The sequence below is a fragment of the Nesoenas mayeri genome (assembly GCF_963082525.1).
Source record: "Nesoenas mayeri genome assembly, chromosome: 1".
In the NCBI taxonomy this organism is placed as follows: Eukaryota; Metazoa; Chordata; class Aves; order Columbiformes; family Columbidae; genus Nesoenas; species Nesoenas mayeri.
This window is the reverse complement of record NC_137541.1, coordinates 10,802,615-10,820,038: the sequence shown is the minus strand read 5'-3', so window position 1 is coordinate 10,820,038 and position 17,424 is coordinate 10,802,615. Positions and strand designations below refer to the sequence as shown.

At 36.6% G+C, this 17,424-nt stretch overlaps 1 protein-coding gene across 1 annotated transcript in view; it reads right to left on the bottom strand.

The window, feature by feature from the left end:
* Nucleotides 1–17,424, bottom strand: part of PCLO (piccolo presynaptic cytomatrix protein) — a gene marked incomplete at both ends in the record, with an annotated part of 348,709 nt that overhangs the window by 185,613 nt on the left and 145,672 nt on the right. Inside the window, 2 exons of the mRNA XM_080342973.1 lie at nucleotides 199–5,251; nucleotides 9,999–11,216. Of these exons, the coding sequence (XP_080199099.1) occupies nucleotides 199–5,251; nucleotides 9,999–11,216 (6,271 nt within the window). The remainder of the gene's footprint in view (nucleotides 1–198; nucleotides 5,252–9,998; nucleotides 11,217–17,424) is intronic.

The window sequence follows — 17,424 nt, the reverse complement described above, 5'->3', positions numbered from 1 at the left end:
ATGCAGGCACCTCTGTGCAAAACACATGTAAAATGAAGAAATGGAAAACACGTGTAATCCAGAATTATTTGTCACACTGTCGAAAAGAAAACAAAACAACAGAAGGAGGGGAAAAATAATAAAAAAATCATCCTGAAATGAGGTGAGGAACATCAAAATTATATTTCAAAGAAAGATCTGCTGCTGTGTCATACTGACCTGTAGTAACTCTTCCAGAAGTAAGATCTACTGCTGCATCAGTTGCCCCAACTCGATAATTAAAGCTATTCTTGCTTTTGTATGCAAACAGTCCAGCTTCCGATAAATTTGTGTCAGACATAGATGGTTTCATACCTCCCATTCCTCGGTAGCCATATGACCCTGAACGATCATACTGATAATGGTCATCTCTGTAACCAAAGCGATCTTCAGGAAGTGTAGTTGGTGGCTGCTGTGCTGTACAACTCCTACCAAATGGCAATTTATAAACCATATCACAGCAGACAGCTCTTCTCCCTGCAGTCAGATCCACAGGCTTTTCATCATCTTCTATCACTGTTGTTATGATACCTGAAGTAGTTTCATCCATTGTTACTACTGTTCTGTGGGATTTTGTAGTGCTAAGGTCAACAGCTCCACTCTCTATTGGCTCCTGAGAAGTGGAGAGATCAGTCCAACCATTTGTTACACCAACGGGTGGTATAGTAACAGGCTTTGTAGTAGCCCATGTCACTGCATGCGTTGAAGTACCTAGGGATAAATTTATTGGCACTTCGTCTCTACCTGTAGAGAATGCTGGGCTGCCCGTTACTCTGTATGCAGGCTCAAAGTGTTTCGTTGTTGTTAGCTGAAGTGGCGTTGTCATCGCATGTCCCAGATCCACAAGGCTGTCTGTACTGGCAGTGTAGCTTACAGGGGCAGTGCAGGTCACTACAGTTACTGTCTCAGTGACTACAGACAGAGAAGGATCTGCAACACAGGTAGTGCTAAGATTTATTATAGATGGCTGGACAGTACTTACTGGCCGCCCACATGTATCACTTGCTGGCATTTGCCTTCTCACGTCCATGGAAACAGCAGAGAGATCCATACAGTTGTCTCTCACTTCAATATCCATCTTAGTTAAAGTGCGAAGATCTATGACATCACCCAGGGGATGGAATCTTCCATTCTCTCTATACCTGGGTTGATCTACTATATGTATTGGCTCTGGAGGTATGGTAATAGCAACACTACCTAAACCAAAACCAGGTGCTGGGCCCTTAACCACTGACACTGTGGTCTTGGTTATCTCTCGTGTTACTACTTCTGACTTTGAACTAGGTAATTTCTCAAAAGCTGATTGTGTTGTGACAGGAACAGTTTGCAAAGCACCTGAAATATACATACTTTGATCTGCCATACTTTGAATTTCCATAGTTTTCATGGATGGAGTAAAACTCGGTTGCATAGGCTGGGGAATCTGTTCTTTCGAAGGTGCTTCTAAAGGCCAGGTTGTAACAGCCTGACTAGTTATAGCCTCTGTGGGAGTTCCAGGCTCAGATGGCAAAGTGATGACAACGTAAGTTTCCTGTGAGGGTTTTGTCAACCTTGGTGAAGATTTGTTAGAGTGTGGAGACAAAGGGGAAGTGGGAGATGCTATTTTGTATTCAGCTGCAGAGACCAAATTCAGAGTCATACTTGAAGTCAACGACAAACCTATTGGTTTGGGCTGTGTTTCTGATGGCTTATGAACAGCTATTGGGAAAGGAGGAACTGCTGGTTTTGGAGCAATTGGAGGTTTAGTTACTTCAGTGGGCCTGTGACTGAAAACAAGCCCTGCTGGAATGGAGGACGGTTTGGGTGGCACAGGAGGTGGTGTTGGGGTATATGTTTTTGTGACTGGTATCACATGGTTCTTTAATACAGCTGGGGACTCAAGTGTTGGAACACTCGTGACTGTAGGTACTACTGTAGGAGCTGTTGCTGCTGGAGTCTTAATCTGTGACTTCTTTTTGGGATAAATGGCTGGCTTGGGTAAAATAGGTGGAGGTAATGGTGGTGGAGGAGGTGGTGGAGGAGGAGGAGGCGGGGGTGGAGAAGGTTGTGCAGAAGAATCCAAAGAAGAGCTTCTAAAAAGCAAGAATACTTTGGATGTTACAGCAGAAGCTGAAGAAGGCACAGAGACCATGCTGGTCTTACTTACAACACTAGGAGTAGGTACAGAAGATGTTTCTGATGCAGGCTCTGTTACTGGTACTGATGCTATACATATAGGTGGTTGCTCAGATGTAGCACTACTCAAATTAATTCTTGTCATATCAACACCCAATTCTTTGCGTGAATCTTCAGGATGAATTTTGACAATGCCAGCATCTAATGTACTTTTCATTTTTCTAGCTGCTTCCTTTTCTGCTTTGGAGGTATCAAAGGCAATGGTATCAGTTTCGTATTGCTTGGGTTTTACAACTGCTGAAGGTGCAGTTTCAGACAAACAAACTGCAGCTTGATCCACGCTTTCCATATCAGATGATATAGATGGCTTTTTAGTGGCTTCGGCAACAGATTCATAAGGCATGCTCACTTCAGAGTACTCTTTTGTAGAAGTTAAGGGAATCTGGGCTATTATCCTGACACCTTCAGAATCTGCTAGTTTATCTACAGCATCTGCCTTATCTACATAAGCTGTGGTTGCACTATCTATAGGTGATGAACTATCTGTGGTACAAACTGAAGATGTCGATGATGTTAAGGAAGCTGTATCAGAAGGTAAAACTGATGCAGCACCTTCTGATGTCTCAGAGTATGTCAACATTGATGTTTCATGAGAAATTATTTCTTGAATTTCTCTGGCATAATCTGTTAAGTATTCATCTTCAATTTCCTCTGCTGTAAAATGCTGTGTTATTTTAACATCTGGAATAGAAAGTGGTGTGCTACTGACAGGTGAAACATCTGAGATTGCTGAAGTAGTGCTTGATGTTAAAGATGCACTATCCACTGTTTCTCCAACACTAGATGCCTTTGTATCGGATGTGGGAATGAAACCTGAAGCGGGTTGTGTTGGACTGGACCCAGGGGTTAGCTGCTTTCTCTGCCTTTTCATAAGCTCTTCATAAGCAGCTTCTGCATCTAACAACTGTTTTTCCTCACTGGTGGAAGCTACTGTGCTGTCTAATACAACTATTTCATGACTTTCTGGGATAATGTAAGAACTAGACACTATATCTTCTTGAGGCACAATAGAATGTAAAGTCTCAACACTATAGAAGTCTTTCTGTAGATCAGTAATTTTCTGTGGCTCTTCATAGATCTGTTCTGATGCTCTTATTTTTTTTTCTTTTCCTCTCTGTTGTATATATTCATTGCTCTCATCTTGTCTCATTACAAGATTAGTATCAATACTTCCATTGTAACTATCCTCTACTAAAGATTCATAAATATAATCCTCTATTAGCATTCCACCATATAATGATTCTTTTTCAAATACTTCATCTTTTTCATTTGGAATTTGAAATGGCTTGGACTTATGGGTCTTATGCATCATCTCCTCATATACCTCTTCGGCACTTTTCAATGTCTTTTGACCGCTTTCTTCTTTTGGGAGTCCAGTCGGTTGTTCATCCGTTGGTGAGTATAGAGAGACAGCAGTAGGCAATTTATAAACTTTTTGTACTTCTATTATTTTTTCTGGACTGATTTCAAATCCTTCAGGATCTGACTCAATACTAGGTGAATATTCTGAACAGGAAGATCTGTGCAGCTCTTCCATTTCTGCTGCCTGTCGTAATTCTTCTGTTGGAGATGCATCTTCAATGGGAGAAAGATTACTTGGTGGAGTCTTTGGACGCTCCCTTCTTCTCTGGGCTCTTAGTTCATCCTTGTCTTTTTTAGATTTTTTGCTAGAACTTTTTCTTTGTTGCTGTTCTAATTCACGCTGTTTCTCTTGTTCCTTTAGTAGTTCTTCCTCTTCCCGTAGTTCTTCTTCTTCTGAAGAATCTTCAATAGTTGGAAGAAGAGGACCATGTGACCGATGTCTGGATTTGCGCTGTTTGCTCTCCCCTCCCAGTTTCTTGTGACTCGGACTGCTGTCACTGTCTTCATCAAGTGATGACACTGAAGTAGGAGATGTACCTGGTGTGAAACTAGAAGCATGTAAACTAGAAGACCCTTCTCCTCTAGATCTATCTTCTGGTGAATCTGTAAGACTCTCCATCTCTAGCTCAGGCTCTTCATCAAAATATAAAATGCCTTTCTGTTGTTCAGATGCTTCAGAATATTTGTTTGTTATTGTACTATTTAATTCTATTGTTTTGAACCGTCGAAGGCCGCCTCCCCCAGTTACTGCAAGTTCTTCACTGTCTTGACTTTTAGTTTCTCTGTATTTTGGCTCTGGGCTTTCATCAAAAGTCTCATCATCGTCATCGTGCCATGAATGTCGCCTTCCTGCATCCTCATCATAGCTTGCACTACTCTTCCGTGCCATTCTTCTATGTTTTCCAGCTGTTCCTTTGGCTTTGCTTTTCACTTCATCTTTCTTTTGGCTATCAGTTATACTGATCTCCTTCAGTTGATTTCTTATGAATTCATCATCCTCAGAACCTGAGGCATCTTCATCAGCACTCATCTCTATAATCTGTTTTCTAATAAAGTCTTCCTCATCACCAGATCCTTGGCTGTCATCTCGTTTGTACTCATCACTGCTTGAAGAACCAACACTGGCTCTTCTTTTTCTCCTTGGGACAGGTGAGTTTTCACTTTCACTGCTGTCTTCCACAGAATCATAGCGTTGTCTTCTTGATGGTAAGTCATCTCTTTCCTCTTCTTCTTTGTAGTCTGCTTGGGAGGAAGTGCTTCCTTTGCCACCTTCTACAATGTTTTTTTCACTTTTTTGAATAGTTTCTAAGTCTTCCTCATCTGAACTGTAAGATTCAGGAGTGACAGGCAAAGGTTTTGTTTTATGTGGATCTTTTGTCTGTTCACTGTACGTTTCATAAAGCTCTTTGCTTTTAGCAGACTTTTCATCAGAAAGTGTAGTTGCCTGAGCTTCCAAAATAGAGAGTACAGTACTTTCCAATTTAGCTAGGTCTGAGGGGCTTGGTGGACTTTCTTGTGAAACAGTGTCTTTTTTACTAGATTCTCTGAGTAAATCCTTTTCATCACTGGGGATATGACTTGGAATTTCACCAAGTGAACTTGATATCCCATCAGAAGAATATCCGGTGTCACTCAGACCTTGTGGACTTTTCTGTTGCTGAGAGCTTGATGTGTCTGATTTGTCATCCTCCTTTTCCTAAAAAAATAAATACATATGTGTGTACATATTTATATAGAAACTCTTAATGTCTCCAGGCAAGTAAACACATGTGATTTTTTTTTTCTAAAAGATGAGTTAATGTCTCAAGGAAAAAAAATATCATGCCAAGAAAAATTATATTAAACCATAAAGGTTGAACACTAATTTTATTATTCAAAGCTACTAAAATAATACAAAAAGTTCCTCAAATTTTGAGTTTTTAATTGAATTTGTGCTTTGTCTGGCTGTCCACACGAACATCTATCTTTCAGTATAAGCAAATACTGTAGTTAATTCTTTCCAGAACACTTATAAATGATAATCTATCATTTGTTCAAGTATGCATGGGACAAGATGTTTGGGGGTTAATTTAAATGAAGCTTTCAATTACCTGTGTTTCAAAACTGCCTACATAGTTCTACATACAAAGTAATATAGCTCATCAAATATCAGCTTGCAGTATTTTTTGGGGTCTGCTTCTTTCTTTGCCCATTTAATGATGGAGTATTGAAGCATGATGTAATGCAATTTGCAATGTCACCATATCTGCAGTTCAGTGCTGTACAAACATTTTCTGAGTACCCCATTAACAAAAAGAAGTTTCTCAGTTAATTTGTAATGCAGCGGTAAGCTGCTGGTAGGGAAGTGTAATTGCAGGGAGGAAAGCACAACAGTCAGCTATCGATTGAAGGAAATAAGGAAACAAACAAGTCAGGATCCTTAGTCATTCTTCTGGCTTCTGGATCCCTCTACACCATTCTGAATGATAAGTACTTCTATCTCCTTCTTTAGATAACAAAAATATCAAGAATATCCTTCAGCAAGTGTTTAGTTCTTGCTGTGAAATGCTCTGTACCTAAGGAAAGTATCTCAGCATCCAGCTAACAAAACAGCTAACTCTCCAAATGACAGGTCATCTTAGCTGTCATCTTAGCTGACAATCTTACAAGAAGTCCCCACCACCTCCACTAGTAATTTGAGAAAAAGAATCCCAAAGCCTCCTGATTTTAGTAATATAGTGTGATCTTATTTGTTATGGCCCTCAATAATACAGGTAGGTAGTATTTATCACCTTCGCTAATCTAAGTCGATGACTTCGGAAGTACAGCAAACCATTTATTTAAAGCTTTAACATCTTCCTTGGCAACATACTGAGTTAAAAAAAAAAAAAAAAAAAAAAAAAAAAGTGGAATAAATATATTAAGAAAATTATGTCAGTGGTTAATTATAATTTAAAGTTACATTTGCACTCCTGTTAAGTTGCTAGTACTTGCAAGTATTTTCAAATGTTTATTCACACTAAAGTTATATTTAATGCCTAAATATCATAAACGTTACATTTGTTATTGTCATCTATTTTATTTTTAAAAATGACTCAGGTTTTCTTTATTATGGAATCTACATTTAAAGTACCTGTTCTTGTCTATAGACATACCACTGTGCACATAATCCTACATTAAAACAGTAATATAAATATCACAGTAATCTACTAGTTAATTTTTTATTAAGTAGTCTGCATTTCACTGGAGTGATTTATTATATGCTTTGCAAAATCATATACTACCTTGAATATAAACTACATCTGTTCTTACCAATATTGTACCCAATATGATAAACCCAAATATCTGATATCAGAGCAAAATCCATTGCAATTAAAAATCAAATAAGAAAACAAATATTTCTAAAGACAACCCTATTGCAAAGGTTGAGATTAATACATAAATATGGAGAAGCCTATAGTACTCAAAAAAACTTTTGGAAGTCGTCACCACTTCAACACTTCAGCACTTATTATTCTGAAAAAATGTACTCTCGGGTATTCTCCAGCCCGTAATTACAGAATTATAAATAGTCTTCATGAAAGTCAGCAATGAAGCATAGCTAAAAATTTTTGGGTTTGTATGTAATATTTACATTTTTGTTCCCTTCACTAACGAAGAAAGTGTTTAAGGGGAATTTACTGGTCTATGTTTAAAAAAAAAAAAAATTACACTTTTCATTAGAACCAAAGGATTTTTCAATCCAGAAGTATGATGCCCCTCACTGGAATTTCAGCTTTGACATTTGATTGCTATTTTTTACTTTATTTCCAACATGTTCATACTTCTAAAGACATACCAAACCAAACACACTGTCATCAACATAGATAAGCTACTAGAAAATCCATTGTTCAAGCTCAGAAGTTCTCCCAGGAGTTGATGGACAGCCTGTCTAACTACTGAAAGTCAGTCTGGCAGGTATTGGTTCTGCACAGGGAGATGAAGCGATTCAGTGACTTGTAAAGCAGAGCCAGAAGGCATCAGCTAAACAGTTAAGCTCATAAATATGTAGATAACAACTGGTTATGGAACAGCTTTAGCTGTTCTCCTTGTAATTTGTGATGGTGCCAGTATCTGTGAGTTCAAGGTATAGTACCTACTCAGTGACAAAAGCAGAGGAGATGGCAATGAACGTTGCTATTGCCCACCTTGGTGTTGAACCTCACTGTACACCATAACATCTCTGCTATGATTAATAGGAAATAGAATATAGGAAAGGCTGCTATGGTACAGTAAGGAGATGAAAAAGATATGCAATAAGGAAGGACTCCTTTTTTCACCAGAAATAAATGTCATGAGAAAATCCAAGTATCTTTCTAAGGCTACGAACAATATGAATATATTTTATATCATTTTTGTATGTATAGTTGTCTGCCCTGTGATGCGTCATGCAAAAATTATCCTCCACATCATGCTTCAAGATCACATGCACGTAACTTAAAATAAATTAAAAAAATCATTTAAAAAAAATTGGTCTTCATGTTATCTTGGTTGGTTGGTTGGTTGAGGTTTTTTTTGTTTGCCTTTTTTGTATGTGTGTTTTTTTTTTTTTTCCCCTATTTCTTTCAGCCTGAGAACTAGGATATTGTCATTAGCTACATCTATTCTTAAATGACAACTTATTTTCTGCAGGGTTGGCCATCATATACACAAAAACATCATTGTCAAACCTGTAAACATACCGCAAACATAAGATTATTAGATGAACAGCAAAACATTGAAGAAATAATGCTGCTAAGATTCATATATATATATATATGTATATATATATATATATTTTCAATGACTCTTGGAGAATGAAATATTTATTTTAATCAATAAGAAAAAAGAACACACTTTTTCTGGTAAAGTAGGAAGTGATCTGGTACACATTGAATTACTGGGCCATTCTGAGTAGTAGAATTACATTTTTTCTGAAAGTTTGCCTACTGTGAGTTTTTTGAGACCCAAAGATTTTAAAATGTTCTAATATTAAATTCACATTCATTTGCAATGATGTGTGATCTCCAAATACAATTGATACTTGTGATTTTCCAAGCCTCTCCATATCTTTAGGGACTTGTTGAGGTGTTGTTGTCTTTTTTTTTAAAAAAAAAATGAAAAATGAGGGTAGTATTATTTACTTATCTCCTTGGGATACTACAAGAGTAAGTAATTACAATTTGCACAGATTTGGGTATAAAATGCCATCAGCAGTTTGTCAAGTGCAAAAGTATTAGGTCTTCCCTTGCACCCCTATTTAAAAAGACACATATCTGAAATTCTTCATACAATTCTGTCTTGAAATACATATAAAATGCTTGCTTTGAAGCCTAAATATTGATTCATTTTAGCCACTGAAAAAGAACCAATATGTGATATTTAAATTGTTATCTCTTCCACTTCTGTCACATGCTCTGTTGCAAAAGAACTGTATCTAACAATGTTTGGTGTACAGCACAGAGAAGATTAAAATACTTAAATAAAGGTGAAAAAAATCAGCTATTTTAATGAAGTACAAGCTAGATGAGGCACCAGCTTTATCTTTCTGAACAATTTGAGCTGCTTCCTACTAGGTGCATGCTTTGTTGGTTTTTGTTGTTGTTGTTGTTTGTTTTTTGAGGTTTTTTCCTGTATATTGGTTGGATTTTTGTTGTTTGTTTGTTTGTTTTGTTTTGTTTTGTTTTGTTTTTTTTCAGGGAGCAAAAATCTACTCGTACTTTCATAACATAATAATTAGCATTTAATTTCATTTCTCAACAAATTGTGTGTATTACCCACTTTGGCTGACAAAGTAACTTATTGGTGACTTCACATCCAGCAAATGGATATATTTAAAACAGGTGGCCCTCTAGTACAAGCTGTCATAAAATCACCCACTTGTCTGACTTCAGAGCCCACCAAGAACCCTACCTAAAAGTACTTGTCTATATGAGATAAGCAAATGAAATACTAAAAACAACCATAAAGGTTGCATATTCTAACATACCACATTCAGGCATCACAAAGTATTCCTCAAATGTTTCTTACACTTAAATATTGCAAAACACTGTACATTTTACCATCACAGATTATTCCCCTCTGAGATTAAGAACTATGAAAACAATCCCATTTCAAAAGCTATACTTCAAAGACCTGAGAGTCTATAGAAGCAGGTAAATAAATCAGAAGTACTGGAAAAAATTATTAAACAGGAACTGTGTCTTAGTTTAAATGCTTAACTGCTTGAGACTGAAAATCATGCAAGACGTACTGAAAAGTTGCATGTAGAGCACAGGGTTAACTGTTGAAACTTTCACTCAATGGGACTCATTGATTCTACAATTTAGAATCATTCCGTACAGAAAATTACAATAAAGAGCAGGAAGACATAAGGGAGAGGTTCTGTCAGGATCAGATTCTAAATTGTAGCAAGGGAGGAAGCTATGAGTGAGAAAGTCACTTACTGTTTTTTCCTTTGCTGCTTCCACACGGCCAGTTCTTGGCAAAGGTGCTGTTTGAACAGGAATTTCTTCTCCCTGAGCTTTTTCAGCTTTCAAAACCAGTTCTGAAATCCCAGTTGTCAAACCTTCTTTCTTAACATCCTCTTGCTTCTTAGCTTGAAGTCCCTTATCAGGTTCTTCAGCTTCTGCTTTCTGTTCAGCAACATGGTCTTTAGTTTCAGCTGTAATTTGTTCTTTTTTGTCCTCTGGATGTGGTGCACTCTTTGCTGGGAGCACAGGTTTTTTATCTTCTTCCAATGTGCTTAGGGGTTTCTTTTGATCTGAACTTATTGTTGCAGGAATTTTTTCTGCTGAAAGTGTCTTTGAAAGTTTCCCTTGCTGAAGTTTTGAGTCTTCTTTCTGAGTTTCCTGTTGGATTTTATCCACTGATGAAGTTTTCATTATTTTCTCATGTTGAAGTTTTGGATCTTCTTTTTGAGTATCATGTTGGATTTTATCAACTGAAACTGCCTTTGACAATTTGACCTCCTGAAGTTGCTTATCTTCCTTCTGAGCTGCTGGTTGGATTTTGTCAGCTGATAGTGCCTTTGCCATTTTCATTTGTTGGAGTTTTGGGTCTTCTTTCTGAATGCCATGTAAAATTTTGTCAGCTGAGGGTGTCTTTACCAATTTTGCCTCTTGAAGTGTTATGTCTTCCTTCTGAACTCCATGTAAAATTTTATCAGCTGAGGATGTTTTTGCCAGTTTTGCCTCTTGAAATTTTACATCTTCCTTCTGAAGTCCATGCAAAATTTTATCAGATGAGGCTGTCTTTGTCAGCTTTGTTTGCTGGAGTCTTGGGTCTTCCTTCTGAGAAACACGTTGGATTTTATCAGCTGAGGGTGTCTTGACCAGTTTTCCCTGCTTAAGTTTTGCATCTTCTTTTTGAATTCCTTGTTGGAGTTTATCAGCTGACAACGTTTTTTCCAGTCTCCCCTGTTGAAGTTTTGGAACTTCCTTCTGAACGCCTGGTTCTTCTTTCAGTTTTGCTGCTGTAGGCGGTGTGGAAGTCTTCTGAGGGGAATGTGAGACAGCAGGCATAGGCTGTTTTTGAGGAGAAGCAGGTGGTTTGGATACTGGTTGTGAAGGTCCTGTTTTCGGAAGCGGCACCTTCCCCATATCCCCAAGTTGTCCTGACATTGCCCTCTGGGTCTGGCAGTTTAAGCAGAGCCATTCCTGTACCTGTGATAAAACAAACATAGGAAGTTACTCATTTGAAAACTTAACAGTAAAATCATGTGGTGTCTTGAAGTGATACAGTTGAATACTTTGAATGCTACACATACTGAAAAAATATTTTCTTGGTTTTCTGCTCTTGCAGGAAGATCCATAACACCTTTCTAACAGAAATGAAGCAGAAATGAAGTTCTAGAAAGCCAAGCAGGACAAATATGAGGTGAAAACTAACAGCAATTGCATTGCTCCAAAGTATTGATGACCTTTACGTACAACATTTGCTTATATATTTCTAACATCTGTTTTCTAGAGCCTGTATAATCTATCAATAGTTCCCTCTAAATTTGTAAATCTGAGTAAAAGCAGACAAACTGGGACTCATGGCTCTCTGTGTTTCTCTTCAGAAGTTATCTTCCCCTCTTGAATTTGTGTATAAGTATCACTGTGGAAATTTAAGATGGCCATAATGCAAAAGGACTATCACCTGTCTGCTCTCCTTACTGCTAAATACCTGCTGCACACTGGCTCCTTTTACTTTTCTTCCCAGAAAACCAGAAAAAAATAGGACAAGCACTTATATCTGTGCAGAAGATCTTGTTGCCAGTTGCCTAGCTACTACATGAGAGGAGTAATCAGACTGTTTCCAGTGGGATTTGGGTTATAGTTTCTTTAGAGTAGCAAAAGGAAATTTTAAACACAGGAAAGTGCTGGAATAAAAAGAGAACACCAAGAATCTTCTGGATACTAGAATAGCTAATGAAGCCTTACTTTGCTAGTGCAAAATTAGCTTTACTGGAGGATATGAGGCCTATGCTATATATTAAAATCTTTGCATGTTTGTTTTTAAATCCTTCTACTGTGACAATGGAAGGTCTCAACAATTCAGTTATTTCTTTGTCTGGTTTAGAGAACTTAGAGACCTACTGAATGTGAAGCACAGGAAAAACAGTGCAAAATTGTTCTATTAATAATTATATAGGTAGTACTGCTGATAATATTAGGATGGTACGGATGACTGATCAGTTATATAACACTGTGTATTTCAGAATATCCAGTGGTATATAATCAGTTGCCCAGAAGGTGAGGCATTTAGTCAGAAGAAAGAGGTATCTGGCAGAAGTATAGACCTCCAGAAACATTCATACTTTAATATTAACAAATAACAGTAATAAACGAGGTAACACCAAAAGCAGAGACTGGAACTGCAGCTGTGCCCCTGCCCGCAAAGAATTCCCAAATAACAGGAGTGTAAGCATCAGAGTCCCTTCTCTCCTGACTCCATGAACCTGTGTTTTTCAGTGTAAAGTGTGGACAAACATTTTTTCCACGAAGAGCACTTAGCATTTGGTGATGCCAGCACCTTGCCAATGATAGGGCAGAGTGATAGGGTTGGTCTTGATAGGACCACAAATGAATTTTCAAGACAGTTAAGCAGAAATGAGGCACCTCTCGACTCATCTTGAATGACTGAGTTTAGATGCTCAGCTCCCGCATCCTAACCAAGGTATTTCTGAGCACATGAGTACTTTATAAAGTTTCTATGCATAGTAGGTATGTCCAGGATACTGTGACTTTTGTTACCTTCAGAAATTATGACATTTTGAGATTAGCTGGTTTCAAACGTTTTCTGGAATGATGTAAAATCTACCAAACCTCTAAAGTGTGACATCTATCTGCATGCTTTAGATCCAAATCCCATAGTTAAATGGTTCTACAATTCCCTTGGGTTTTTAAAATTGTTTTTAAAATAATTGAATCACTATTATGACGCTGCTCCTTTGTAAAATTAGCTGAAATGATAATTGGATGTGAAACAAAATATATTAAGAAAAGCTCAAGTGGGCTAATTTCATTTAAGTGCAACAATGGAGAGTCTACTTAAGGTATAAAATAATTTACTTTGGCTGAAAGAAATTGCTTCAGGCACAAGAAATGCAACAATGCATTCATTATCACTCAGGTCATCTAACAATTGCCTTGTGTGTTTATTATTCTACTTTTATGGATAGTGACCAAGCCAGTGAGTCCTAGTAATTGACATAAATAAATGTTTATTAAAAGTATTTGGCAATATTGTCTCAAAAAATTGAGTTTATTGACTGAATCAGCTGTCCCCAAATGTAACATAGCTCCTAATAGTTACTGTACCCTTTTCAGCTCCAAACTGAATGTGGCTCTGTATCAGACTGCTAAGTATACTTTAAGTTTGTTGGTTTTGTTTTTGTTTTCTGTGAAAACAAACAAACAAGCAAAACATGAAAACATAATACTCCAGGAAAGCTTATCCTCCTCTTTAGGACTTAAAGGGCTTCAATGGCACGTCATTTGTCTGGGAAGCACTAATTAAGAAATATAAATGAAAGCAACTTTTTATTTCAAGAATGTGGAAAATATAAATTAGTTTTCTTGAAAATATTTGTTAGAGTGTTTTTTTCTGAATTTTTTACTATAGTTTCCTCCTTTTTTATGGGCAGCAATATTTTTTTCCTAGAAACCAATACTGGAAACAAAAAGTATGTTGTGAACTCTCTTTTATAAACTTAAAATAAAATCAATACACCAGGAAATAAAATTACCTCACAGAAAATAATGATGATAGTATTGTCAGCAGTTTATAAGTGACTAAATATGCTAGATAATATTTAGTATAAATATACTACATAAGAAAAGATCCAGTTTCATAGTATCCTGGATTCTTTTCCCATAAATATTGTAAAAACCACTACCTAAAGCTGACTAGATAATTATGATAGATCAGTTTTTATTAAATTTATCGGAGAGTCTAAAAGCTTTTAAACTCATTAAAAAGGGGGTAGGTTTTGCCTTCTCCAATCAGCCTGACAAATACTCATTTCACAATATAAGCAGAAATAATACCATTATTATTTGTGCTAATATAGCTTCTGTCAGCATGGGGCATGGGAATAAGACAATACTTAAATGTCATTAAGCTTCTCAGAATCTATCCTCAACCATCTTTAATTTAATAAAAATGTAATCAAGTGGCTTCTATCATTAAATAATCCAGGGTTTAAGTGTTTGCCAAATTTCACATACATGCTATATAGATATTCTTAAAGACTATGTTACTCTCTACATTAAATGCACATGTTCTTCTCACAGTACCATTTGTTTGTGACATGATTTCCATTTATTTCCTTATAATATAAACATATCCAGCTCTTAGGGTCTCTGTGTTTGTTTCTTTTCTATACATCTACATTTGGCTCTTATTACGTCTCTAGTGCTGCTGCTTATGTAGATCCCATTTAGTAACTCTTCAGCCACAGCCTACTCACTGCTCAGATACTTGCTCCTTCTCAGTTTCATCAAGTCTCTTCACTTCCCTCATTCACAGATTCAATTCTTTGAATTGCCTATAACTACTTCAGCAACTTTACTAATAGTATTAACTATTGAAAAAACAAAACTTCTACCCAGACACCGTTTCCTCTCAGTTTTGCTCACTATCCCTACTCAGTCTCTTTTCCCTGCAGTAAAGTCCTTCAACTCAAGAACTGCGTATTGTGGTGAGTATATAGTAGAACAAGCCTCTTAAAATGGAAAATAATAATAATTAACATGAGCAAAGGAAGGTGATTATGAGAAAATTGGCAAACTGCATCAAATCTTGTCAAGAGATGTAAGTCCCAGTTTTGCCCTCCTGCCATACTGATGTGAGTGATGCTACTGAAATGGCCTGGAATTGTCCAGATACAACTGATTTAATGAACCTTGCCATTGTACTCTTGGACATTTGTTATATCTGTATCTGCTTACCCGTTTATTTTTCTGGTGTTGCTATACAGGCACAGCAAATACTTCTCCCAAGCTATGTGTTTCAAATTCCTATCTAAACTTTTATAATCTTGCAGATATTTGATCACAAAAGAGCCTACAAAAATCTTCTTATATCACCCGCCCTCTAGCTCATGATTCTCTGTCAGAATGGTTCTCTGTAAAATCAAATTTTGTACCATGAAGTCATATGTCTCAGTTTTAGAGTTGTCTTTTCCTCAGTTAACCTCATGCCCTGAATGCAAGTTTTTCCCTACAGCTATCTTTTCAGTTAGCGTGTCAACCCAAATTTATTAGGACTTGGGAAACGGACATCATCTTCTTTTAGCAGTCTTCACTAGATAAGTTTTCTTAGTTCCTTACAGAATTCTTCACACCCTTTGGTTCCTGAATGGGCAGTAAACACTTATTGCCATCACAACTGATACTAGTGTGCTTTAATATTCTGAATCCATAGTTCTCTCCCTGTGTTTTCATCAATCCTTACAACCCCATATTGCTGGATAGAACAAAGTAGCTGTGGCACAATGTTCTGCTCATTCAATTTGGTAATAAACAAACATCTTCATGAAAAGGGCATACAGCTGACATCCATTGTGAATGTCTATTTTTCACTTGTCACGCAAGAGCTCAGGCACTTAAGTTCCTTTGCTTTTGTAGCCCCAGATGACAATGTTAGATAATTTCAAGTTCAAAATAATAACTGTTCCATCTCCCTACAAGTCAAGGATTTTTTTTTTTTTTTGCAGTATGTTGATAAATTCATCACCCACTCTTGGCAAATGCTTATTGACAAACTAGAGTTTTTCTCTAGCTGAAAGTAACTCCAAGTACTCAATATGTTTGTGAAGGTGAAAACAAACACTTCTTCCCATAAAACTTCTTTAAAGAATGTAAATCCTTTAGTTCATTTAGATATTAAGCAACTCTTTTGCAATAGCTAGATCTTATCTTTAACCCTTCCTAATTCTTCCTCCTCACTGTTTTCAGTAAAACAAAATCATAAAACCCACATAGGAATGAAAAAAAAATAAATAAATTAAGAAATAAATCTCTGAAAGATTAATATCCTTCTGATTTCACCACCTAGAATAATCACATTGCAAAACAGAATCATTATCAAAAAGCATACACTACTTATAAAAAAGTGAATATATCTATGAAAAGAAAAGTACACTTTTTCTACCTAATTATCTCATAAACAAAACAGGGGGAGAAGGAATGGAGGCAGTCACTAAAATATTTTTCTTATTACTCAAATTTGCCATCTTTTTTACTAAGCATAGATTTGAATATGTTTCTTAGAAAAAACAATAAACAGACTTTTAAAAATAAGATCTCTAGCATAAATACTAATACAAACTAATTGTTATGAGACTCTAAGTTTTACCTTGCATATATTTTTTTTTAATGATTTGTTTGTATTTTATACAAAAAAAAAAAACAAACAACCCAAACACTTAATGAAATAATAGAAAAAGTAATGACATAGCCCACCCAGAGAGCAAAAGTAATTTCTTCAGATGTATCTGTCTGCAGTGTGCTATTCATCAGCAAATAATTGCTCTGTACTCCTAATGTCTGTACATCTTCCTTGTTGAGTCTCTCATTGCCTGCATCAAGTGACGCATAAAGGGAAGGTAACTTTCCCACCTAGAATGGGACTGATGGTCAGCATATTTCTTTGGGTGTGTGAATTACAGACTCAAATTCTGCACAACTTGAGGACTCTGATCTCCAGGAGAAATATTCAAATTGCTTAATTTACATGCAAAAAAGTTACCAACACCGTTGCACAGAATGATAGAGGGATATACGTATTCACAGCATGACCACCAAATCAGACTGTAGAGCTGGCAGGAGAAAAAAAATACAAAAAAACAAAAAAACCCACACTCTTCCTTGTTCAAAGAGTGTTAGGCAGGAGGTAACTGCCTAAGTAGCCAGCTTGATAGAGACAGGGTCCACAGATGAGCCTCTATGGTGTCTAGAATTAGGAAAATACAGAAAGGTTTTAATAGTAACTGTGTGCTGATGGAGGTCAAAGACAGTTTTCCAGGATCATTCTCCTTAATTTATACACATAAACTTTGTCCAAAATGTAAATTAGAATCTTAAACTTTTTTTTTTTTTTTTTTTTTTAATATTATCCCAGTTGGAGGAAGGATGTGCAAACAAATGCTTATATGCTTAGTCAGACAGCTGTTTTTTGGAGAAGACATTATAAGAATATGGCTAATTCAACCTAGGAAAATGAATCCCACAAATATGATTTACATAGCAGGAAAGGTATACTGGCTGCAAACCAAATAGACATAATTTGTCCCTGGATAAATTTAGGTTTGAAACTAGAAGACACTTCCTTGCCGTTAGTGATTTGCAGTTTGGAGTACAATTCAACAGGAGTGGTGATACG